Source organism: Tachyglossus aculeatus, chromosome X1, assembly GCF_015852505.1.
Source record: "Tachyglossus aculeatus isolate mTacAcu1 chromosome X1, mTacAcu1.pri, whole genome shotgun sequence".
Taxonomy (NCBI): Eukaryota; Metazoa; Chordata; class Mammalia; order Monotremata; family Tachyglossidae; genus Tachyglossus; species Tachyglossus aculeatus.
In genome coordinates, this window is record NC_052101.1 from 37,950,154 (window position 1) to 37,976,036 (window position 25,883).

A 25,883-nucleotide genomic window follows, 5' to 3' on the forward strand; every position below is an offset into this window, starting at 1 on the left:
TAGCAGTTGCTTCTTTCTCACCCCTCAGCCCCCTCTCCAAGTCCCCTAGTCCCTGAGTGGCCACGGAGGTGATAGGTTCCAAGCAGGGCACAGAATGCCAACTGTTCTGTTTGCTGAAAATGTCTCTGGCTGAGATATATGTCAGTGTCCAGCTATCGCTGTGCCTGAATTAAGACTATGAAGCACAGGCAAGCTTACAGACAACACGCTTCTGTTTCTGGGGCATCGTGGAATGAACCGGCTGAGCTTTGAAGAATGCTTTGAAGGAGATGTTCAGAACCTGGCAGACTTGGTACTCTCCGTAGCCTCCCATTTTTCTGCCTAAATAGTTGCTTAGGCAACAGATAGCTCCTCATGGGACAAAAGGAACTAGGGGAGAAGGTAAAGGAGGAAAGGGAAGGATCAGAGTTTCGATCTGAGGCTTGGATCAGAGATTTGTGGAGAGAAGTACCGGGAATCAATAGATTGTCAACTTCTAAAGGGCAATCAATAAATCAGTGGTATTTATTGGGTACTTACTATGTGCAGAGTGCTGTGCTAAGCACTTGAGACGCAGGGTGGCCTAGTGGAGAGAGCACAGGCCTGAGAATCAGAAAGACCTGGGTTCTAATCCTGCCTTTGCCAATTGTTTGCTATCTGACCTTGGGCAAGTCACTTGACATCTCTGTGCCTCCGTTTCCTCAATTGTAAAATGGGTTACCTGTTCTCCCTCCTAATTAGACTGGGAGCTCCATGTGGGACAGGGTCTATTTCTGATCTAATTAATTTGAATCTACCCCAGCATTTAGAAAAGTGTTGGATGCATAGTAAGCGCTTAGCAAATACCATAAACAAAAGCACTTGGGACAGTATAGTACAATGGGGTTGATAAGCACGTTCCTGGCCCCCAGTGAGTTTACAGGCATCTTGGTCCCAGACTCTGAGTTCAGTGCTTGGCATGCAGTAGGGGAATCTGTCACTCTGCATGAATGAAAGAATAACTTGAGGGTGAGATTGCTGAGAGAGAGAGATTCAGAGGGCACCCTCAGCTGGGAGAAGCAAAATTGGCTGGAAGGAGTGTTAAGGTCTAAGAGGTGTATGTAGGTGGGGCGAGATGGGGCAGTCCATCCCCACTGGAGATGCCTTCCGGGTTAGCTTGGGACCTTCGGGGCGGCTTGAAGTTGATAAGATTATAATTGTGATCGATCGACTATCTAGAGCTTAAACCTGTGCAATATCCTTTCTTCCTGCTCTCCTCCCCTAAGCTTTCACAGGACACCAGGAGAGATTCAAGGCAGAGTGCCAGACTGGGCTGGGAGCTCCCTGGCATGCTCTGGCTGAGGCCCAGATCCGGAATCCCTGCCAGGCTGTGTCCAGGGGGCCAAGGTGGCCTGAGGATCAGCAAGGCAGAGGCCTCAGCAGGCCGGACAGGATCCAAGCAGCTGCTTATCTGCCTTCTGGCCCAATTGCTGAGATATGGCAGATTCTTGCCCCTGCTTGCCTTAGGCGTGTTTTCTACGGCCCAGGAGGGTCCAGGAATGGGCACCGCGTTCCCCTTGGCATCCTTTCTCTGAGACGGAGGGGCCGAAGCACCCTTCTGCCAGAGGAGGGCCTGGGACGGTGGCAGCGACGGCGGCGGCTGGGCTGGGGGGAGCGGGGTGGGGGGGCGGGAGCCGGAAGGGGGCATCTGCTCCTCGTCATCGCCAAAACGGGGGCTGCAGCTGTCTGGGGGGGAGGATCGCCTGACATATGACCACAGCAGCATGGGGCTAAAATTAGAGTGAGAGAGAGAGAGAGAGAGAGAGGGAGACAGACAGACAGACAGGGCGTGAGCTCCGGCCGCCCGCTGGCCCACCCATCCGTCCGTCTGTCTGCCAGAGCCCTCGACCCTCTGGATCGTCCCCCCTGCTCCTCCGGGGCGAATGGGATCCTCGGGGAGCCCTCCAGAACTGGACCGAGAGCCTTCCTGCCCTGACATCGGCCCCTGGCTCTCCTGAGCAGTGTAGATTGTCCCTGGCCCGCAGGGAGTCACCCCACCCGGAAGAAGCCGGGCACCCTGATGCCTTCCAGGGAGGGAAGGCGGGGTACTGCGGAGCCGCCCAGGAAGAGGCCCTGGGGCCCAGCTCGAGAGGCAGCAGAGGAGGCAGAAGGCTCAGCGGAGGAGTCCTGACTGGGTTTTGCCCTCTGTTGGCCTCCCCTCTCCTCCCACCCCTCTCCGATGCTGCTGATCCTCACGCTGTGGGCCCTGGTGCCCTGCCTGGTGCTGCTAACCCTCTACTTTGTCTCCTTCACAGGAGGGAAGAGCGGGGGTAATAAGAAGAACGATGGCGTGAAGGTATGACCCCCTCCCCACTCCCTGCCCCCATCCCCATTCCATCCCCCCCATCCCGCCCCGACCAGCTGGCCGTTTTTCAGGGTTCCCAGCCTCCGGGACCTCTGTGGGGCTTTGGCTCCTGTACTCCCCTAAGAGTATCAGTCCACTCTCTTCCCAGCCCTTGGGACATGGGGAGTACTAGGCCATGTCTGGTTGCGGGAGAAAATCTGGCTACTCCTCTCTAAGGGAGAAGGCACAAAGATGTAGCCGTCAGCTCCCCATGCCGGACCTTTGCCCACGGGCCAGTAAGAGTGGAGAGGTCACTGTGGTTGCTCCCCACCCCAGCCTGCTCTCTCTCCCCTCACTGCCCAACTTCTGGGGTAGGGAAAGAAGGAGACTCCAGGAGGAAAGGAGGGTGATGAGGGAAGAGGCCAAGGGAGGAGAAGGACTGGGGTGGTTCAGCTGGCAGAGCAGGGAAGGGACTAGCTAGAAAGAAAGGAATAGCAGCCTGAGCTGCTTGGGGACCGGCATTTTACAGACTCCTTCTTGGAGGTAGGAGGGGCCTGATGGAGCCCTGAGGCTTCCTTTATTAGACTCCCATATGCCCTTGGCAGGGAGGAATAAGACCCCTGTCCCCTGCTCCAATCCTTCTGGGAGAGGGAGATTCTGAAACATGGGGCCAACAGGTATGGAACCAGGCCCATCTTCCTCATAGCTGGCCTTGGGAGCGGGCCCAGTCCCTTCTCCCAGCAGCCACCAGAACCGAGATCTTGAGAGAAACCACCCAAATTCAGCCATCGCAGGCTCCCGAGCCCCCACCTTTCCTCTATGGATCTCTGGGGAGTGGGTCACTGAGGGGGAATCACCTTCCTCTGTGGAAGAATAGCTGGAGGGAGTCACTCTGCCCATCTGCTGGAGGAGACCAGCTGTCTTTATACCCGTCCAGCCAGGGCCGGCCCACACTGGGCCATCTGATGACAAATTCCACCTCCTCCCCACCCCACGCACCCCTCCTGCCCGCTCCCCAACTTACCCCATCTTCCCGTAGACTCTCCCCTTCTCTTCTCTCCCCTTCCTTTTCTCTGTGGTGATGGTGCTTAAGATGATTCTGTTGGAATCAGAATCCTCCCTTGGTGCTCTTCTTCTTCTTCTCTCTCTCTCTCTCTCTCTCTCTCTCTCTCTCTCTCTCTTCCTCTCTCTCACTTTCTGTGCTGCTGCTGGCTATTGTTGCCTTCAGAAACTCGCATCTCCAGCCCGAAGTCATTGTGCGGCCACATTCTGACATGGGGATTGCAGGTCCCAACTGGTGCTTCCTGTCGGGTTATTGTGATATTGCAGGGCAGTGTTCCGATGTTGTCCCTGCCCAACCCCCTGTAGAAGTGGGTGCTGCTTGCTTCAGATGGGGAATGGCCACTGAGTTGGTGACAGTAGACCAGGCCTGACCAGGGCCATGCCAGGGGTGGCTGTTGTGGAGGCCCCAAAAGGCCAAATGCCAGAAGGTCTTTGAACCGGAGTTTGGGAGCTGGTGGGATGGGGTTGGATGGCTCCCTTGGTGTTGGGAGGTGGGCAGGGGTGGTTGGATGAGTGGGGAATAGGAGGGAAAGATGCAATCCTTGACCTTGAGATCAGAATGACCAAGCATGGCCTTGCCCAGGACCCTGAAGGAGCCCAACCTATGTCTGAGGTGAATCCCCCTGCCAAGAAGCTTCTGGAGCCACTGGGGCAGGAAGGCGCTATTCAGAGAGAGCCTGGATGACTGGGACCAGGGTGGAAGTCAGACATCCACCTCCTGGGAGTGAGCCAGCTCTAGGAGGACTCTCTCCGGGAAAGGGTGTAGGGAGAAGCTGGCCACTGATCACACTGGCTGGGTAGATTGGTAATTAGCCCGAGGTCCACAGCTCTAGGCTTGTGAGAAAGGGCAAGGCCAGAGACTCTCAGGTCTGGTGGTCACCATCACTTTGGGAGTAGGCAGAGGGTTTCAGGCCGGGAGGTGGTATGACCCCTCAGGGATCTTGATCTGGGAGGAGACAACTGGCACCCATGAGAGCTGGGGCTCTGGGAGGAGAGTGGCCCAGGCTGCTCTCTCCACCTGACCCCAGAGTCTGGCTCTGGCCACCGCAGTGGGCAGAGTAAGAAAGGAGACAGCACATTTCACTGTGTGGTGTTGGAGCCAGCCGGGGGCCCTGGGGGCTTCACACTGTAACCCCTCGTGGGCACCAGTGTGGGCATTGCCCCTGGAGTAAAGACCTCTCCCTCTTTGTGAGCCTCAGAAGACACTTCCGGTATTCATATTCTCCTCTCCACAGAGGGGGAGAATTGGAGTCAGGCTTTGCGGTGGGAGGAGGGCTGATCTATCCACGTATTTTCCTCCTATGTGATTCTGTCTTTAGCTAATGGCCTTCTGTACTCCACAGTGGTCTCGTTCTCCTTCCCCTTGCAGTCTCGGGACTGGGCCTCCACCAGGTGAAGGGGTTACCAGTTCATTAGTGAGATGTCCCCACTACAGGGCTCATCTTGGTGGCTTCAGCAGGACAGAAGTCTGGTCTGCCTTTGAAAAGCGGGAGGGACCCAATTTTCATTGACAGCCGGAACCGTGGGTGGGTGGGGAGATCTGGTGTCTACAGGAAGGCTGTTGAGGTCATTCAGGTAATGAAATTCCCATCTTCAGGAGCCTGCTGGAGGTGAGCCAATAGGGAGAAACAGCCTCATCCTCCTCCAATCAAGTCCCTTTCTCTCCTCTCCCCCTCCCATTCCCTTAAAGCTTCTACAGCTGTAATTTCCCAGGATCCTTTTCTCACCAGCTGGGTTTGGTAGGGCCCAAGTTTTCCTCCCTTATCCCTCCTCTCTTCCCCGTCCCTCTTTTCTCCCCTTCCTCCCACTTCTCTCCACTCTGTCAGCAGACGGTGGGGACGCTGAGGCCTCACTCTCCAGTGGATCCAAGCCTCTCCCTGCCCTGTGTGTGGTGTCACATCCTGTTACATTGTAAACAAATGCACTCACTGCCCCGTGTCCCCATCCTGTTACTGTGTGTCCTAAATTGAATGCAGTCACTCTCTGTGTCGCATCATGTTCCGTCTGAGACCCCTGCCCTTGTGCCCTGAGGGCCAACCCGAGCTAGCGAGACTCTGAACCCTCAGTTCACTGGATTACATCTCAAGGCTGGGCAGCTGCCAGCATCCTGACTCCCAGCCTCACCAGACTGGCTCAGGTGGCACTCTTGGCTAGCCTGGCCACTGGCCACTGGCCTGTGGGGTGCCCCAGAGGGAGGAGGGCCCGGGAGGGCCCTCGCCTTGGAGAGAGAGTCTGTGCCAGGAGAAGTCTGGTAGGGGTGAGAGCAGGGAGGCCGCTGCCTTCACTTCAGATGGAAACCAAACCCCAGCAACCAGGAACCAAGGGCCCGGGTGTTCTGGAAGGGGCTTTGGTCCAGCCTGGGGCCAACCCTGCTGCCGGAGAACACCTGGCTTCTTCTGGCAAAGGGTTCACCTTGCTGTGATGACATCCTTCCATGAGTCATCAGCGAGCCTGGCACTTCTGCATTCTGCATTGCAGCGCCCTGGTGTATCTGGCATCTGTGTTTCAGAGAATTCCCAAACCGCCTCTCCTCCCAAGGGCCAAGGGGCCATGCCCATTCAGTGGACTCCTACAGACTATTGAGGGAGAAGACCAGACAGGTGGTCCTCAATGCTGCTTCCCACGGTGTTCAACCTGAACGCTCTGTGGGTGGGGGGAGGACAAGGGGCCAAAATCCCAGAGAAGCAGTGAGCAAGAATGAAGTCCCAGTCCCTGGCTTCAGCTCTGGCTACATGACCTTGGATAAGTCATTTCCCCACCCCAGGCCCCAGTTTCCCCATCTTAAATTGGGAATGATCCTCCCCGCTACTCCCTGCTTCATGGGGACGTTGCCAAGCTCAATCCATCAGTGGTATTTATTGAGCTACCAGATTCTTCAAGTGCTTAGCACAGTGCTGTGCATACAATCAGTACTCAATAAATACTATTGATTGAGGAGCACGTCCTGTGTGCAGAGCACTGTACTAAGCGCTCGGGAGAATACAATAGAGTTCGTAGACACCATCCCTGCCTTGGTTAATCCAATTAGATGTAAGAGCAATGAGACCTGTAGCTGGCCAGCAGTCTGACCATTGTAATCTGGGCCCTGAGCCCCATCAGCAGAGGCCTCCTCCTGGAGCTCTTCCAGGGAAGAATGAGAAGGCTGGCACCTGAGCCGTCTCACCCTAGTCTTTGGGGCACTGTCCAGACTCGTTCTCGGGTATCCAGATCCCGAGAACTGAGCCTTAGCTCCTTAACCATCCCCAGGCCTCGTTGGGGTAGGGAACATCAGTGCTCAGCTATGAGCTCTCCAGTTTCCACCGGAAATGGCGGGAGCTTCCGAGGTTTCCCAGTGAACGCCTCATCTCCGAGTCCTCTTCCTCCCCTCCCCGAAACTTGGCAGAGTGGGAAGACTTGGCCTAGGTCAGGCTTATGCCGGAGTTGGAGGGTGGACCGAAGAGGCCCAAGCAGGGTTGTGACAGGCCCCTGATGGCGTTGTGCTCTACAGCAGGAGCCTGCTCAGTGCTCTCTCTGCCCAAATCTCTGTGAGTGCCAGGCCTCCTCCCTGTCCCAGGACAGCCCAGGATGTCTCTGGAGCCTCTGCTTCCTACTCTCAGTCCTGCTCCCTACCGTTTTCACTCTGTGTCTCTTCCTGTCCCATCTCTTCTCCTTGTTTTTCCAGAAAAGAAAGTCCAGTTCCAGCGTTCAGTTAATGGTGAGTGTCCTCCGTCTTCCTAAACGCCGGTAATTCGGGGGCACCTTTGCTTGCCCCACACCTGGTGGTTACGCTGGGGACTTGGGTGGGGAGCGGGGCCTTGGGTGTGTGTGATATCTGTGTGTGTTGTGTGTGTGTGTGTGTGTGGGTGTGCGTGTGTTGGTGTTAACACCTCTAAACCAGTGGCCCCGGGCTGATACAATCCATCATCAGCTAGGGCTGATGCCAGCTCCACCTTCCCAATAATGAATTCAGACCCAGCTCAGCAGCCCCATTGGCTTCCTGAGGAGTTCCTACCCCCACCCCCTGCCCTGTTGGAGGTCTCCAGTTGGCTGGAGTCTCCACTTCCTGAGGCCCTGCTTGCACAGTTCCCTTGGAACCGTGCTTGTGTGGTAGCGAGGGGGGTGCCCAGGCCAGTCAAGCTGAGGGCCAGGGACTGTGGGTTAGGAACCCCTGAGCCTCTGGTGGAGCCACACCTGGAATGCAGCAACCCACGTCACTCACCTGAGGGCCTCAGGCACACAGTGGGTTTCTCCTCCAAGGCCAGCCTGGTTTCCAGTGTCTCGATGGTGCCAGCTGGATGGGCCACTGGAATGTGTGGGGCTCGGAAGCCCTCTGCGTCTGATTGTGCCATCTCTTTCCCGACTATGCAGCAGTCCAATGTGGTCTCTTTCACCCCTGCACAACCCCACTCACACCCTCATCTTAGTTCCCTCTCCCACGCTCACTCTTTCTGTTAATTTGTCCATTTCTTTCCTATTGTACAGTCAACATGGTGTGTCTCTCTCCTCCTTGCCACAGCCCCTTCTCTCCTTCCTCTGGTTAGAGTCCCAGGGCCTCCCACACCTCCCAGCAGAGGGTAGGGTTTTCCATATGTCCATTCCTACAAGGCACTTCTGTAGCCAGCTCTTCCTCCTTCTCCTTCTGCCCTCCTCCCCCTCTCTTGCTTCCTTTTCCTCCTCTTGCTCCTCTTTCTTCTCTTCATTGCTCCTAGGATTGAAAGTCAGGAGGGGTATACAGAAATGGCAGTCCATCTCTGAGCTCTGGTAGGATGCTGGCAGTTGGTCTGTCCTCACCCAGAATGCCTTGGGTGCCGAGGGACGAAAGCCACAGTGTAAGCAGTCAACCGGCCACAATCCTAGGCCTCCCACACTTCTCTGAGCCTCACTTTTCCCATCTCCTCTGTTCTTTGTCCAGGAATCCTCTGAGAGTACGAACACCACCATCGAGGATGAAGACACCAAAGGTAGGAGGTCTCCTCGGCCCCCAGCATCCCTTGCTGGGGGGAGATGATCAGCATTTGGTGACACAGACAAGAATGCAAGTTCCCACCATGTTTTTGGTGGGGTCCCTAGGTATCGTCCTTGCTGACAGTTGGATTGAAACAGGGCCCGGAACTTGGATGCAAACCCACTGGATTCAGCTGCTGGGGATCGACTTCCGCTCCCCTTTAAACATGCTGATCCTCTTGAAATGCCCTTCAAATCCCCCTTTGATAATGAAAGAGCCACTGGTTCTACTGTAGCAAAACCGATAGATGCCCTTCTGTGCCTCACATAGTGTAGACACGAGATGTTTTGATGGCAAGAAGTCTGAAGAACCAGGAACTCATTATGAATCAAGCAAATCTCCATGGAGGGATAGAACACCTTTCCTAGAGCATGGATTTACCCCTGTCTTCTAGGAAAGAGGCACATGGGAAGTGGTGGAAGAGCATTGCCATATATAGTCATATGGCCATTGGTGACGAGTCACTTCAACCAGTCAATCAACAGTATGCACTGAACTTCCCTAGTGTGCAGAGCACTGTATTAAGTGTTTGGCAGGGCACAACAGTAGTAGAAGACATAATCCCTGCCCACAGTATTTATAAACGGATGTAGTCCAGCCCTCAAGAAGCTTCCAGACAGGCTCCAAAGTCCCATCCTGAACTGGACTGATGTTATCAAGGAGTTTCATTGCCTGGTAACCTGCTTGGAATGCAATTCTACAGACCAGCCCAATGCATCTCTCCGTCTTCGATATGGCTAAGATCTTGGAAGCCTGCTGCCTTGACTCAACCTCCCTGTCCAGCTCTGCCCTGCCTAGTCCAAGCTAAATCCTGGGACTATGGTGACCAGGACCCCTGGGCTTCTGATTGGGCCCAGGAAAGAGGCCTGGAACTCACCTCTCACTGTTGGCAGGGGCAGAGGGGGTTTTAAGACCCAGACGGTTGCCTCTGACCACCTTGCTTACATTTGTGTCAGTGTGCCCTAGCTGATGCAACAGTTTCCCAGCCCTAAATGTGCTGGGGGAAACCTAGGGTTCCCATGGGACTGTGGGAGCTTGGCTCAAGCCCTGTGGGAGTCTGCCGTGGCCTGCCCCACTCAGGTCTGTGGCTGTGAGAGTCGTGGATTGACTGTAGTCATGCATGGCTCTCCCACACCTCAATTAACATGCCCCTTTGTGCCTCACCTGAGACAAGTTAAGGATTCTGGGTTCTTACGTGCTCTCTTCAGCTGGGATGGTCGGTGACTGCTGCCCAGGCTCTGGGGAAGACTATGAAGGGGTTGTGGGAAGGAAGGGAGGGGGGAAGGAAGGGAGGGAGGGGGGATCCTGACCTCCACCTAGAGGGAAGGGAGAAAGGAGCTGAGGGCCCCGCAGCCCTGAGGGATTGCAGACCTCAAGGGAATTTATCTACAGACTCCTCAGAGACACCAAATCCTCGTGGAAACCCCCCTCCCAGATCCTTCAAATGTGGCACCAGGCCAGGTGGAATGGAAGCCCCTTGGCAGAAGGCAGGGAAGACAAGCTCCCCTCCTCCCTGGGCTCAGATCCCTCCCAGCGGAGGCAACAGCCTCCAGTTCTCAGGAGGGCAGTGGTACCCTTTTCTTAGAGAAAAAAGGGGGGTGGGGGGAAGAGAGGGGAGGAAATGGGGGTGTCAGGGCCAGCTGGATGGAAAGAGAGAGAGGGACAAGCAGCTTCACATGCAGCTAAAAAGGGTCTCTACCAACAGCTGAGAGGAAGACAGCCAAATTTCAAGTTATAAAAAGCAGCAGTGTGAAATGGGGCTCTTTAAAATGCTGAAAGAAAAGCCAGTCCTCCCCCACCCACCTCTCTCCAGCCCACCTGGGCAGAGGCTTGCCTAATGGAGAGAGCCAGATTGCTTCATCTCTGGTTCGTCCATCCATTCCCCAGCCGCCTCAGGCGGGCCCCTCTCCTACCTTAGTTTCTCCAACTGGAACAGGGGGAATGAAGTTGCTCATGGTCTCAGTGCCCTGCAGAGGAGGAGGGGCAGGGACCTAGTGAGGAACAGACTCTTCCCCAAGAAACCTACAGGAAGTGCAAGCTCTTTGCCCCCTCTTCTCTCTTTCTCTCCTCCCTCATCACATCTGAGCTTCTGAGGCACAGGCTGAGGCTATCTTTCTGGGGTTAATTTGTGAAGACTCCACTCTAAGTGAGAGGAGCAACAAATGAGGTGGACTCTGACCCATCATTAAAGTAAATTGAAAATGTCATCCTCCTGGGGATGGTTTCCCCAGAGCAAAGGACTGATGATTAATATATTAAAGGCCCCTGACCCAATGCACAGGCCAGGTTCCAAGCTGTAGATTGGATTATTTTTTTTTTACCCCCCTCCTCCCTGTTTCCTCACTTTCCTCTCTCCCCTCTTTTAATATCATGGAAATTTGAAATCTCCTCTGAGACTTGAGAAAGACTGGAGAACTAGGGCCCAGGTGTCAGTGGACAGGCAGCTGATCTCAGTCCTGCTTCATTCAGCCACTCCAGTCAGATAGCTTATTTCTCTGAGCCTCAGTTTCCCCAAGTGTTAACAAGGAGAGCTCAGGAGGAGTGGTGGAAAAGCAGGGAACTATGAGCTCTGGGAGCCCAGTGTGGCAGCATTGGGCATCCCTGGCCAGCCGGACCTGCTGGTGAGGGCTCTCTCTCACCCTGAAGTCTTGGGCCAGAGGCCAGGGCTGACGGATTTCCTGTAGGGCTCCCAAAGATAAACTCCTCAGCCTACAGAAGTTCCATTTCACCTCGACTGAAGAATCTTCCTCCTTGGTGCCAAAAAGAAATTTAAATTTTTCATTATCTTTAAGAGGCAGCAGAAAGGCAGGGAAGGGGACAAGGGAAAAGGGAGGGACAAAAACAAACAAATGACAGAATCAGTCAGCAGCTGGGAGCCAGCCTGTTCTTCTGTCCTGAAGGACTTTTAATCTCAGCATTCTGGATCTCGGGTCCTCAGGAGAACGGTGTTAAGTTGATGGTGTAGAACCTTGCTCCTTCCCCTGTAGGCTTTGACTCCATTATTTTCTAAGGAGTCAAAGATCAATGCCCTTCTTGAGCACAGATAGCAAACTCCCAGTAAATGAAGATTTGGGCAGAGCAAAACAAGTCTGAACCCAGCTCAGACCTAGTCTCCCAAGAGAATGGCAATAGAGGTGTTCTCTTTGGGCCATCTGGTTAATCAGGAGGATTCAGCCAATCAGTTGTATTTATTGAGTACTTACTGTGTGCAGAACCCTGTACTAAGCACATGGGAGAGTACCATACAAGTCAAGCATTAGATAAATGTTAGCTCCTGGGCTGGAGACTGTGTCTGTGGCATGCTCTCTGCCCAAACCTGCATCCTTCTCCCAAAAGTATGGCCTCTTCCCTTCTCTTCCTCTACATTTGAGTTCCAAGAATGAGGAAGGGGATGGAGGGAACTGGAGATCACTCCTATTAGTTTCAGAAGTTTTTGCTTCCTGAGATTGAAATTGGCACAGCCTAGCTGTAGAATTCCAAACTAGAACCAAAATCAGCCATATGAGTTTAGTGAGATCCAAGAAAAATATGACATTTGGTGCTCCAGTAACGATCCAGCTGAGAGTTCTCTGAGGGCCCCAGAAGCCACAGCTGAACCAAACTCCCAGTAATATAATGACTGAGGTCCAGTCACAAATTGAGAAGGATAAACAACAGGAAATCCCTAAATTGAGGTTTACAGGGTAGTAATCTAAGTCACCGAGGTTCAAACCCACAAGGCCAGATGGGTGATCTGATAACTAAAAACCTACTATATGCATATTGGCCATGGAGCTGCCTGAAGCGTTTACTTGGGGAAGCGGCAAAGAAAAGGGTTTAGTCTCATATAGCCCCAAACTAAACTGACCCTAGCTCACTCTAATTCCACATATAGCTCAAGCAAAGAGAAACTCTTCATCTCATTGAATTTCTGAATTTCTCCCAGGAGCCAATTAGAAGACTTCAGTCCAGGAAACCAAACTGCCTGGGTTCTCCTAGCTTCTGTCTCTGGAGAACGCAGCCCCTCCCTTGGCAGAGCGAGGTTTTCCCACTATTGGCCAAGGAGCCAGGCTCCCTCCAAAATGTCTCAGTAGCTTTTGGGGGATGATGTCTGGTCCCTTCCCTGCCACACTTCTTTGCCAGGCCTGCCACCTTGCCGTCTAGCTTCCCCGGCTGCAGAGAGAGTCAGAGGGTCAGCTGCTAACCCTGGCTCTGCGGTTCCATGAAGCTCAAGCAAGGGATTGGGGGAACAACTCTGGCTCTAATAATAATAACTGTGGTATTTGTTAAGTGCTTATTATGTGCCAGGCACTGTACTGAGCAGAGGGGGAGATACAAGCAAATCAGGTTGAATACAGTCCCTGTCCCACATGGGCCTCACTGTCTTAATCTCCATTTGACAGATGAGGCAACTGAGGCACAGAGAAGTGAAGTGACTTGCCCAAAGCCACACAGCAGACGAATGGCAGAGCTGGGATTAGAACCCATCACCTTCTGACTCCCAAGCCCATGATCTATCCACTTCGCCAAGCTGCTTCCAGCATGGTTCTGTCTTCCAGGCACTGTCTCAGGGACATTCTGGGGTTTCATACGTTCAAATCCTGTATCCGTCAGAGAGCAGTGACCTGAGCTGGAGGCTGCTGCTTCCTGGGTGCAGGTTGGCCCCAGGCTGGGATGGTCGGGTGAGAAGCAGCCCTGCAGCTCCTGTGGATCTGCCGTGAATGGTCATTGCAAATCTGGGAGGAGGGATAATAATAATAATAATGGTGGTATTTGTTAAGCACTTACTATGTGCCAAGCACTGTTCTAAACACTGGGAAGGTTGCAAGGTGATCAGGTTGTCCCATGGGGGCTCACAGTCTTCATCCCCATTTGACAGATGAGGGAACTGAGGCCCAGAGAAGTTAAATGACTTGCCCAAAGTCACACAGCTGACAATTGGCAGAGCCAGGATTTGGACCCATGACCTCTGACTCCAAAGCCCGGGTTCTTTCCACTGAGCCATGCTGCTTCTCTACACTCCAGTTGCCCTCATTGGGCCCAATGCCGACTCCTCACCCAGATTCTCAGTCTCCCTTTCAGTGTGTGGCCCCTGTTTAGAACTGCTGAAGGTAGGATATTTAATAGGGGTGGCCCTGGTCATTTGAACTTTCCAGGGCTATCCTCTGTCCTTTCACAGGGTTGGACTTTCCAAGTAACCCACGGAGCCAAGCTCTCTCTTTTTCCTGAGACCTAGCATGGGTCCTTACTATCTCTGCACCTGCAAACTAGGGGAAAGGCGGCTACAGTGAGATGTTGCTTCATTGCTACACTCCACCCAGCTGTGACAAAAGTATCACTAGCCCCTGAGAATTCTGCCAGCCTGGAAAATTGGTTTGAAGAAAGATCTAGGCACCCACCAAAATCACTCCTAACCTTACGGACCCAAAACGTCCCTCACGGATCAGGGCCTCAAAGATGGCGTAACCAGTGGCTGTGGGTATCTGCACCATGAAGGACCAGTTTTAGGGCTCCACCAGGTCTCTTACCTACTTTCTATTCAAGTTCTCATTTACTCCCAGGTTGATTTCTTTGTGGTCCAGACTAATTCCTGGGAGTCTTTCCAGCAACTCCCGTGCAAGGTATATTGACTCCCTTGCACACACAGGGAGCAGGAGAGTTGTGGAGGACACAAGGACTCTAAAAGCATCAACCTGAGACCAGGAACAATCTCAGTCGGGATTTTCCTGAAGGCCACATCCAGGAGGATGGAATGGGGGCTACCAATGTGACTTTAATAATAATAATACCGTAGTTGCAAGCTAATTAATAATAATAATAGCATTTATTAGGTGCTTACTATGTGCAAAGCACTGTTCTAAGCACTGGGGAGGTTACAAGGTGATCAGGTTATCCCACAGGGGGCTCACAGTCTTAATCCCCATTTTACAGATGAGGGAACTGAGACCCAGAGAAGTTGTGACTTGCCCAAAGTCACACAGCTGACAACTGGCAGAGCTGGGATTTGAACCCATGACCTCTGACTCCAAAGCCCGGGCTCTTTCCACTGAACCACGCTGCTTCTAATCAGGTTGCATGTTCCACATCCCAAGCGCTTTGTACTTCCCAAGCGCTTAGTACAGTGCTCTGCACACAGTAAGCGCTCAATAAATATGATTGAATGAATGAATGAATAATAATAATAGTACTTGTTAAGTGCTTACTATGCTCCCAGCACTGTTCTGAACACTAGGGTAGATACAAGTTCATCAGGTTGGACAGAGTCCCTGTCCCATATGGGGTTCACACTCTTAATTCCCATTTTGCAGATGAGGTAACTGAGGCTCAGAGAAGTTAAGTGACTTACCCAACGTCACACAGCAGACATGTGGCAGAGCTGGAATTAGAACCTAGGTCCTTCCAACTCCCAGGCCCATGCTACATCCACTAAGCCACAACTTCGAAATCTGCCTGTCTTTTGAACCTAATTCCTGCTGTTTACATAGTTCGAGCTATTTAAAGGCCAATAAGAATTGGTCCCCAGAAGGCTGGCATGCCTGAATTTTCTCTCTGCTCCTTCTCATCCACCCAATCTCATTGACCCAGATCGCCTATTCTGAAAGTGAATGGCAGAGAGGGAGAGACAGCATAAGTGAATTCAGTGTCTGAGCACATACTGTAATGTGCGGGGCACCCTCACTGTGAAGGGAAGAAGAGAGGGCCTCAGACAGAAGTCAGTGCTTGGCTACAAGGGACCTTAGCTACAGTGGGGGATCCAAAGTGATACAGGTCCACGAACCCTGAGATCTCTGCCCTGTTCACCTGTCCAGAAGCCCCATTCTGGTCCTGATTCCAATCAGTGTATTTATTGAGCACTTTCTGTGTGCAGAGCTCTCTACTAAGCCACAGGGAGTACAGTAAAATAGAGGCGGCAGACACGTTCCCTTCTCACAAGGATCATACAAACTAGTATTTTGCCCCAACGCCAGACCCACCTCAAAGTTCGCTTCATGCTGATGCCACCGAGCAACAGAGACGGAGTCCCCGGCTCCACGGGTTGGGTCTTGATCCCGGGTGGGGAGACCTCATCTCCTTTTGTGTTTGTTTGTGTTCGTGTGTGTTTCTCCCCTTGCCCTTCAGTGAGAAAACAGGAAATTATTAAGGTGACCGAACAGCTGATTGAAGCAATAAGCAACGGTGATTTTGAGTCCTACACGTGAGTGTTCCGGGGTTGCCTTACTGGTGGTGACATTTCTCAACCTGGGTCCCAGCGCTGTGTCTTACTTAGCAAGCCCTCCTGATGACTGGGGGGAGTTATTTTATTTGCATGATCATTGGCACAGATTTGAATAAGTCATCAGTCTGCCTGAACACCTCTTGACGGGATACGTTTAAAGTCATTTGCTCTCTTGAAATCTGATCTAGATTTTTTCTTTCTCCACAGTTAGCCTCATTTTCTCCATGGTGCAGGAAGCTCCCGATGCTCCTGAACCCCTGGTTGAGAATGCCTGGAGGGGTGGCAGTGGGAGGAGGGTGGGAGGGAGGGAAAGAGAGGGAGTCCGAGAGAGGACATTCTGCTCCAAGCTACCCAGTGATCCCAGGCTGACCCTAGGTCCCACATTTTGGCTGGTCTCCTTGATCGTGAACCCAGTTTGAGAAAGATTCCCTCAAGACCCCATAGCTGTTACAGGCAGTCCTCACTGAGCTGAGCCAAAAAAAGGGAGAAGTAGCCCCCCAAAATGCCCACAATAGAAAGTGCAAAGTGGCCAAACAGCTTGGATCCAGGCTTGGTGGCCAGGGGATAACTCCAAGCCCTAATTAGGTGATGGGGGAGTGAGCATCCTCCCCTCTGCCCCACCCTCCATAATAATAATAATAATAATAATAATAATAATAATGGTATTTATTAAGCACTTACTATGTGCCAGGCATTGTACTAAGTGCTGGGGTGGATATAAGCATATTGGGTTGGACACAGTCTCTGTCCCACGTGGGGCTCAAGGTCTCAATCCCCAGTTTACAAATGAGGTAACTGAGGCACAGAGAAGTGAAATGACTTGTCCAAGGCCACACAACAGACAAGTGGCAGAGCGGAATTAGAACCCATGACCTTCTGATTCCCAGGCCCGTGCTCCAAGCATAATGCCATTCTCCATCCCCTGGACAGAAGGGCTTTGAGAAAGCAGAGCTGCTTCCCTTACGGACTGCAGGGGACTTGGGGACAGAAGGAGTTTGGAGGGAAAGCGAGCTGTTTCTGAGAGCTGAAAAAAAGAAATTTGCCATAGGAATTAGCTCACAGATAATTGAGACCTGCCTGTGCCTTCTAGTTGGTGATGTGAGCTCAAGGGGCTGACTCAGTCAATCAATTGTAGCAGTAATAATAATACTAATCAGTCAATCGACCATATTTGTTGAGTGCTTACTGTGTGCAGGGCACTGTACTAAGCACTTGGGAATACAACACAACAATATAACAGACACATTTTCTGCCCACAGTGAGCTTACGATAATACCAATACTAATAATAAGCATGCCAAGCACTGTACTAAGATATGGGGTAGATACATGATAATCCAATTGGACATAGTCCCTGTCCCACTTAGGGTTCACAGTCTCAGGGACTGCAGTATTTACTGAGTACCTAATGAGGACAGAGCAATGTATTAAGCATTTGGAAGAATACAAAAGAATTTAGTAGACACGATCTCAGCCCTCAAGGAGCTTACAAACTGGTGGGGGAGACAGACACTAAAATAAATAACAGGTAGGAGGAAATAATAGAGTATGAACATATGGACAAAAGTGCTACGCATCCTCAATCCTCTCCTTGCTCCTCTCCCACCTCACTCCCAGCTTGCAAGCTACACTTCTCTCAAGCCCACCTACTTATTGTGCCTCTTGCTTCTCTTTCTGCTGATCTCATACTCACAGCCTTCCATTCTGCTTGGAACTTCGTCCCCACTCACACCCAGCAGACCGGTGGCTTCCCCAACTTCAAGACCCTTCTGAAATCACATCTCCCCCAGGAGGTTTTCCTTGATTAATCTGTCACCTCTCCAAATTTATATTCCCCCACTAATGCCACTTCCTGTCTCTGACCCCTCCCCCCGACTGTAGCACCTTTGTACATCGCTTTATGCTCTATTGATTTCTCCTGCCAGCACCTTATTCCCATGTCCTTCTCCCCAGCTAGATTGTCCCCCCGGCTAGGTTGTAAATTCCTCCAGGGCAGGAATCCAATCTGCCAGTTCTATTGCACTCTTCTGAGGGCTTGGTACAGTGCTCTGCAGAGAGTAAGTGATCAATAAAGACTATTGATTGATCACCTTTGGGGCACTGTGAGTACTTAAGTGCCTAGGTGGTGCTAAAGTGACAGCAGGGGGGACTTGGGGAGATTCAAAATCAATCAGGAAATCTATTGGAGGAGATGTGATTTAAGAAGGGATTTAAAGATGGGGAGAGCAGTGGTCTGCCAGATGTAAAGGGGGAGAGAATTCCAGGCAGGAGAAAGTGGGTCCCAACCAGGTGGTGGGGCTGACCGAGACTGGGAGTCCCAACAGTCTGGCTGCAATTTTGGTCCGGGCCTCAAACATGTGGGAGCAGATGAGTTTGGGTTAGGCGTGGTGTGGCATTTATGAGGGTGATTTCTCTAGGATTGTTTCTGGCTACTGCCCCAGGCTGTTGGGCAGCAGAGGGATGGAAAGCCAGTGTGGTGGGACTGGATCTGTTCAAGTGCTTGGGCCCGGGCTATTGAGGGCCTTTTGTCTGACTTGGTCTGACATGTCCTGTATGTTCAACATGTCCACTGATCTACTGATCTGCTGATGACATACATGTCTACTTATCATGGACAGGCTGTGAGATGAAGCGAGGGCAGAGGACTGGGGAATTAGAGGGGGGGGGATGTCACTAGGGCCAGTGAGATTGTCATCAGGGCATGGTGTATGCCACTCTAGGGAGGTGCCAGGCAGAGCAAGTGGCAACTGTGGAGATAAGGGGCAGCCCACCGTGTTGGGAGCTCAGTGGGGAGGGGAAGCAGGCGTCTCTCCAGTGCAGAGAGTTGCCAATTTGTACTTCCCAAGCGCTTAGTACAGTGCTCTGCACATAGTAAGCGCTCAATAAATACGATTGATGATGCAGAGGTTGGGGGAGTCACTGCGGAGGGCTATTGTGCCAATGGGGAAAGCGTCGAGGAGAGAGGTGAGAGCCATGGGCCTAGCCGGGCCCAGGAGGTTGGGGATTTCCTGTTCCCCCTTTGGCAGAGTAAATTATTTTTGATATTAGAAATGTGTGGCCAGGAATCCAAAGAGGAAGTTCAACAACTGGCTTTGGATGCTAGGTGTCTGGGTGAAGTCAATGCTGTGACCCTGGGTTATGGCCAAACCACTGGGGCAGCAGAGGGGTCAGGGCTCATTGTCCTCACTTGTCCATTCTTTGTCCCTTGAGGGCCGGATGAAGTCAGGCTCCATTTGAGTGGGCGCTGTGCCCTCCTGCCTGGTTGCGGCTTCTGGTTGCATCCTTCTGAGTCAGAAATTGGTCCGGTTCTGACACTTAACTCCCCTCAGCACCCAGGCCCAGTCAGGGACCCCTGCCATTCAGTCAGTCAGTTAATCGTATTTATTGAGTGCTTACTGTGGGCAGAGCACTGTATTAAGCATTTGGGAGAGTACAATCAGAACCCTGGGCTCGGTTCCCAGATCATCATGGACTCAGGACAGCCGGGCCCAGTCCGGCTGGTCGAGGATTGGAGCGAGGAGGGTTGACGCTCTCAGTGATGTGGGTTTGCGCCATGTGTCCTGGCCCGAGACCCTGATGGTCCCAGAGTCGCTCTTCCAGCCAGCCGAGATGGCTAACTCCGGGCCCTCTCTGCTCCTCCTTCCCCCAGGAAGATGTGCGATCCTGGTATGACGGCCTTTGAACCCGAGGCTCTAGGGAACCTGGTTGAGGGCCTGGATTTCCATCGATTCTACTTTGAAAACCGTGAGCAATCCATTCCCTCCGGGGTGCCTGTTGTCTCCTCCTCTCGTTGCTTGTCCTGCCCGCTGCTGTGTCTCAGCGTCCCGGGAGTGGCAGTGGGACGGGGTCCAGGGCTCAGGACCCCCGAGAAGCCTGAAGGAGTCCAGTGCAAAGAGTGGGTCGGTACCATCTCAGATCCGTCTCCTAACCCCAACCGAGCGGGCAACCCTCTCCCCCGGCCCATTAAGTAGCTGGAGTGGCTGGAGGCCGGGAACGGCCAGCTCTTAAAAAGGAACGGGGGCAAAAAGTTCCCTGGCCTGGGACTGATTTGGGGCAGCGGGTATAATTGGAACCATTAGGGGAGGCCAGCCACTGCCCATCTCAGTTGTGCCCTGATTATTGCCATCACAACAGCCCCCATGACTTAAGCCCCGCTCGTCTGGTCAGAACTAGCCCGGAACCAGGGGCTGAAGTTTTGGGTGTGGTGGTGGTGGCGGTGGTGGCCCAGGGAGGGGCATGGAGGGGAGGAGGTGGGAGTCTGACATTGCTGTTAAATAATCTCCGTCTTCATGTTCTCCTCGTATGGCCGCTCTCTGTTCTTTGTGTCTGTTGGTTGAACGCTACCCTCCAGCGGGGGGGCTGGAGGCGTCTACTGGGGGATGGAGGCGTTAGATTGGGGTCGATGTGGGGTTCTATCTTATGTTTGTCCACACCCCACATCGGGGGTGGGACCCCAAGCCTCACTGTGCTTCAGGGGCCTCCTCCCACCTGCCAGGATAATGGGGCACCTGGTCTTTGCATCCCTGAGCATCTGTTGGGGTGAAGGCATCCCTTTCCCCAGATCTCTGGGTCTTACCCAGTGTCCGAGTGGTCCAGGACCCCGAAGCAGGACCACTTTCATGCTATCCATCAATTCTCAGTCCTATTTATTGAGCATCTACTATATGTGTGCAAGGCACGGCACCCTTAGGAGAGTATTTTGGAGTTAGGAACATGATCCCTGCCCTCAAGGAGTTACAATCTAACACCAATGCTTCCACTTCTATTATATTACTTGTCCGCGGTCTCATGTATTATGATTATCATTAATAATAATATTTGTTAAGCAATTTTATGTGTCAAGCAGCATGGCCTAGTGGGAAGAGCACAAGCCTGGGAGTCAGAGGATCTGGGTTCTAATCCAGGCTCTTTCAATTGTTTGCTTTATGACCTTTGGGTAAGTCACTTAACGTCTCTGTGCCTCAGTTACCTGATCTGTAAAATGGGGATAAAATCCTCCTCCCTTCAAGTTAGACTGTGTGTCCCATGTCAGGCAGAGACTGTGTCCAAATTGATAAACTTGCATCTACCCCACACTTAGAAAGTGCTTGACCCATAGTAAATGCTTAAACACCATAAAAGAAAAAAAAAGCACTGTCCTAGGTGTTGAAATGATACAAGGTAATCAGGTTGGACACAATCCCCGTCCCTCATGGGGCTCACAATCCAAGGGGGAGGAAGAACACTTTATGAGGAAACTGAAATAAGAGAAGTTGAGTGACTTGCCCAACGTCACACAGAAAGCAAATAGAGGAACTGGGACATGAATTTAGGTCCCCCGATTCCCACGTCCGAACTCTTTCCACTAGGCCACGCTGTCTGATTTTTTTTTTTTACAGGCATATAATATTTCTCTTATTGTCTGATCTTGTGTATCCAAGTTGCCTTTTTCTAATTCAGCACTGCCTCTAGATGATGCCCAGAAACTAGTTTTCTGGTAGGGTTTTTTTCACCACCTGGGACAGACCCACTCCAAGCAGCTAACCTCTCTGAGCCTGCAATTGAAAACAACAATGGTATTTATGAAACACTTACTAGGCTCCAAACCCCTGTGTTCAGCACTGAGGTCGATATAAGACGATCAGATCAGACACAGTCCTTGTCCCACCTGGGCTTACGATCTAAATGGTAGAGAGAGCACTAGTTATCTTCTCCCCATTTTATAAACGAGGCAACTGAGACTCAGAAAGGGTAGGCATCTTACCCAGGCTCTGACCAAGCTCAAGGGTTGGAGTTTCTCTGAAGACCCAGAGAATGGGTCTACATTGAGCTCCTCATTTCTGTTCCTCATCATGCTGGGTTCCATTTCCCAAGACTGTCTCCATCCTGGGAAACACAAGTCCCGTTCCCCAGATGCCTCACCTGAGGACTCCAAGGCCTGAGGCAGGCAGGGGCCGCGGACTTACCCGACAGCTGGGCTTTCCGAGCAGGCCAGCGAAGGGAGAGGGTTCCGTCCATTGTGGGGAAAGAGCTGGTTAAGTTGTGGCAGGGGCCTGCAGTTGATTCCATCTGCTTCTCTCCTTCCTTCCCCGCCACCAGTGTGGTCCAGGAACAGCAAGCCCGTCCACACCACCATCCTGAACCCGCACATCCACCTGATGGGCGACGAGTCGGCCTGTATCGCCTACATCCGCATCACGCAGTACGTGGATGCGGGTGGCGTGCCCCGCACCGCGCAATCTGAGGAAAGCCGCATCTGGCACCGCCGAGATGGCAAGTGGCAGATCGTCCATTTCCACAGATCTGGAGCGCCCTCCGTCCTGCCACAGTAAGCCTTCTCCTGTCTTCCCCTTTTAGACTGTGAGCCCACTGTTGGGTAGGGACTGTCTCTAGATGTTGCCAATTTGTACTTCCCAAGCGCTTAGTACAGTGCTCTGCACACAGTAAGCGCTCAATAAATACGATTGATGATGATGATGATGATGATGGGGCCCCACCCCTCGTGGCTAGCCATGACCCTCAGCCGCCCCAGTGCCTCTCCACCGAAGCTTTGGGTCGTAATCGATCAAGGGTATCTATGGAGCACCAGCGTGTCTCGGTGGAAAGAGCCCGGGCTTTGGAGTCAGAGGTCATGGGTTCCAATCCAGGCTCCACCACTTGTCCGCTGTGTGACTTTGGGCAAGTTACTTAACTTCTCTGGGTCTCAGTTCCCTCATCTGTAAAATGGGGATGAAGACTGCAAGTCCCCCGTGGGACAACCTCATCACCTTGTAACCTCCCCAGCGCTTAGAACAGTGTTTTGCACATAGTAAGCGCTTAATAAATGCTATTATTATTATTACCGCGTACAGAGCACTGGACTAAGCATTTCGCTACGTGGTCTAGTGTATAGAGCATGAGCCTGGGAGTCTCTGTCACTTGTCTGCTGCGTGACCCTGGGCAAGTCACTTTATTTCTCTGTGCCTCAGTTACCTCAGCTGTAAAATGGGGATTAAGACTGTGAGCAGTGCCTACCACAGAGTGAGCGCTTAACAGATACCATAATAATAATATTATTATTATTAATAACTACAACTGATTGTTTGATTGATGGAGCAGCCCACAGTGATCTAATAGCTCACCCTCACCTTCCTGTGTTGTCCTTTCAGCCTGACTTTTAAAAGCACTTGTCCATCCCCTTGTTCTAACATCCACTTGTTCTAAGCATTGGGGTAATAATAATAATAATAATTTTGGTATCTGTTAAGCACTTACTATGTGCAAAGCACTGTTCTAAGCGCTGGGGAGGATACAAGATGATCAAGTTGTCCCATGTGGGGCTTACAATCTTAATCCTTCCCAAGCGCTTAGTACAGTGCTCTGCACACCATAAGCGCTCAATAAATATGATTGAATGAATGAATGAATTTACAGATGAGGTAACTGAGGCCCACAGAAGTTAAGTGACTTGCCCAAAGTCACACAGCTGACAAGCGACGGAGCCGGGATTTGAACCCTTGACCTCTGACTCCCAAGCCCATGCTCTTTCCACTGAGCCATGCTGCTTCTCAAGGTCATCAGGTTGTCCCACGTGGGACTCACGGTCTTAATTGCCATTTTACAGATGAGGTCACTGAGGCACAGAGAAGGGAAGCAGCTTGCCCAAGGTCACACAGCAGACAAGTGGCGGAGTCGGGATTAGAATCCACGTCCTCTGACTCCCAAGCCCGGGCTTTTTCCACTAAGCCACGCTGCTTCTCATTTTCTGTGTTTCTCCCTGGGAGCGGTAGCGACACCTGAAGAGGTTTCTGGTTTGACAGTGCGCCCTTTAACTCTGCTGCTGGGAGATCACCCAGCGTTGACTACCCGCTTTACAGTCCCCGGGCCGGACACTGGGCAAATCCAGCAAGCTCCGGGCCAGGATTAATTCACTTGCCCTGGAGCAAGTAGGAGGAAGAGAGAGATGTGGGGAGAGACAAGCTCAGGAGCAATTTGGAAGAGAAGCCAGGAAGGAGATGAAATCTGTAGCAAGTGATCCTGAGACCTCCTAACTTCCTCTCTTCCCCACCTTGTGTCTTGCAGCTGAAGCGTTTTGCCTGTGATTGGCCGGGTTTGTCACTGCCTTGCTGCATTGTGAAGACCCCATCCTCTTCACCAATGGAACGTGGCTGCCGGTTCTACCACTTGGATCTTGCTGGAATTCCCACCGTCACCTCCATCACAGCTGCCGCCACCGCCACCAGCGCCTCTCCTCCAAGCCAGGAAAGCTTTACCCTCCCCATCAAACCACCGCACACCCAGAGAGCAAACGACAACAACCTTTTCTTTGTCTTTTGGGGTTTTTTTTTCTTTCTCTCCCTTTAGCTTTCCAATAGGCTTCTGATTGTGTTGACTAGCTGGGCCCACAGCTCACGCCTGCTGCTTTCCACTCAAGACTGTCAGCCCAAACTCCAAAAGAAGAGAACACTGGGAAGAGAATGCCTTCTTCCCAGAATGCATCCCCTCCCCCAAACACACACACACACACACACACACACACGTCCTAAAGGCTATCCGGATGATATCACCTAGGTTCCAGTCTAGTTCTGCTTTGTTTGAAGACCCCATCTCTATCCTTTCACTGGAGATGGAGCAAGAATGAGGAAATGGAGCCCATTGGAGCCTCAAGACTGTCTCACATTGGATCCAAGGATGACATCGAGACTAGGTGACACCCAGCCTTCATCCATTATCCCAACCACTCTCCTCTCCAACTGGGAGAGGATATCTGGCAACTGATGAAGCATCTGTTCCCTTCATCTCCTTCCTCTAAGTTCCCAAGGACAGAGCCAATGGGCAGGGAAATCTGCCTGTCCACCCAAGCCGGGCCCACATCCCTCTCTAGGGCTGTTAAACCCAAACTGCATTTTTCCTGACCCTAAAAGAGCAGTTCATCTTTCTTTCTTCTAGAACCTGCTCTGGACCATCCCACTTGCCCTACCCTCTCTTTCCTGGTGGCCTCAATTTCTTTCCCATTGTCCATCGGGGCTCGGTTGAATTTTGTCTTCAGGAAACTAACAGAATGCTGGTGCTAAAGAGGGGGCCTTCTTTTTTCTTTTTCTTTTTTCTTTTTTCAATTGAACTGTTTGCTTCAACAGTTATCCACTGAACCATCGTTCCAGCAAAGATTGAGAATTCAAGCTATAGTAACCCTGGAGAGGAAATCTGATTGTGTTTTGAAAAAGAGAAAAGCGACATTTAGGTATCTCTTCTACTTTGACCGCATGCCTTTTTATAGCCAAACTTCCGTGTATTTCGTCAATTGATTCCGCGTATTTGCTGAAATGGATCTTTATGTAATAACTAGAAATCTCAAATGATTGCGGGGAGGGGAGGGCGACAGGGAGGGGAGTTGTTTTTTCAGTTCTTTTTTCTTAATCTCTGGAGCTGAATTGGTAGACTCTCTGGGGAGGAGGTGAACTCCGAGCCCAGGGTTAAAGAAGAACTCGGACCTTCCCAGCTCCACTCTGGGTTACCTTGCGGGTGCCATTTTGGGCCAGTCAAAGAGGGTTGAAATGTCAGATGTCAATATTGACTCAGAAAAAACCAGACTGGAGGCATTTTCTGAACGGAGATGGGGCTGTGTGCCCCTCCACCCAGGGCTCAGCAGTCATCAGGTGGACAGTGAGAGGAACCAACCGAACTTCCTCATTCCCGCAGGCTTGTCCAAGCCCTTGACCTATGTCACGAGGCAACATGGGGCATGGGTGGGGGTGTGGCCCTTCTCTAGCTCCACATCCTGATGGGGGAAGGGATAGGGCAGAGAGCACTAAGCCTTGCCATTAGCTCTTTCCCTTTGGGTTGAGCACTTGGAGATATAGTGTTGAATATTTCTGTTCTTTATCTATCCTTTGGTAACCCCCAAGTTCTATCTTTCTCTCTCTCCCTCTCCCTCTTCTGCCCATTCCCATTTTCCCTTCTCTCTCTTTCTCTGTCTCCCCTTCTCTCTCTATCTCTTTTTCCTATTTCTTTTCCACCTGGGGTTGACTCTTTGACGTGAGGTGCTTTTGGGCTGCTGCTATCTGCATTTGTCCCTTGCATGCCTTTCCACTTTATATGCAGTAAGTATAACTGAAAAAAAAACAACAACAAAAAACAACAACAACAAAACCATCTGATGTGTTTTGGACAAAAACAAAAAAGAGGATGTATTCTCAGTGTCAGCCTTTGAATTGTGTTGCTGCCTTTTCTGTGGTTCTCAAAGTGCTTCACTGACTCTGTGCTGCCATGTTTTGCCGATGGGAGAAGAATTCCCAAGGGCCTTGGGAGGGAGTCCCGGCCAATGGGGGACATTGGGCAGGTTCCAGGGACATCCCCGGGCTCATCCGTGGGAGTTCAAGGGTG

The 25,883-nt window shown here is 51.9% G+C and overlaps 1 protein-coding gene across 3 annotated transcripts in view; it reads left to right on the top strand.

The window, feature by feature from the left end:
• CAMK2A (calcium/calmodulin dependent protein kinase II alpha) overlaps positions 1 to 25,649 on the top strand; it is a 77,377-nt gene extending 51,728 nt beyond the window's left edge. The window contains exons 13-19 of one of the 3 annotated variants that reach the window (XM_038740313.1): positions 2,274 to 2,314; positions 7,026 to 7,058; positions 8,256 to 8,304; positions 15,447 to 15,522; positions 19,192 to 19,286; positions 21,621 to 21,849; positions 23,583 to 25,649. In XM_038740313.1, coding sequence (XP_038596241.1) covers positions 2,274 to 2,314; positions 7,026 to 7,058; positions 8,256 to 8,304; positions 15,447 to 15,522; positions 19,192 to 19,286; positions 21,621 to 21,849; positions 23,583 to 23,586 — 527 coding nt within the window. In that variant the 3' untranslated portion in view covers positions 23,587 to 25,649. Of the gene's footprint in view, positions 1 to 2,273; positions 2,315 to 7,025; positions 7,059 to 8,255; positions 8,305 to 15,446; positions 15,523 to 19,191; positions 19,287 to 21,620; positions 21,854 to 23,582 lie in introns of those variants that run through there. The other 2 variants (XM_038740314.1, XM_038740316.1) reach the window with 2 other exon arrangements.
• Positions 25,650 to 25,883: the final 234 nt, after the last annotated feature.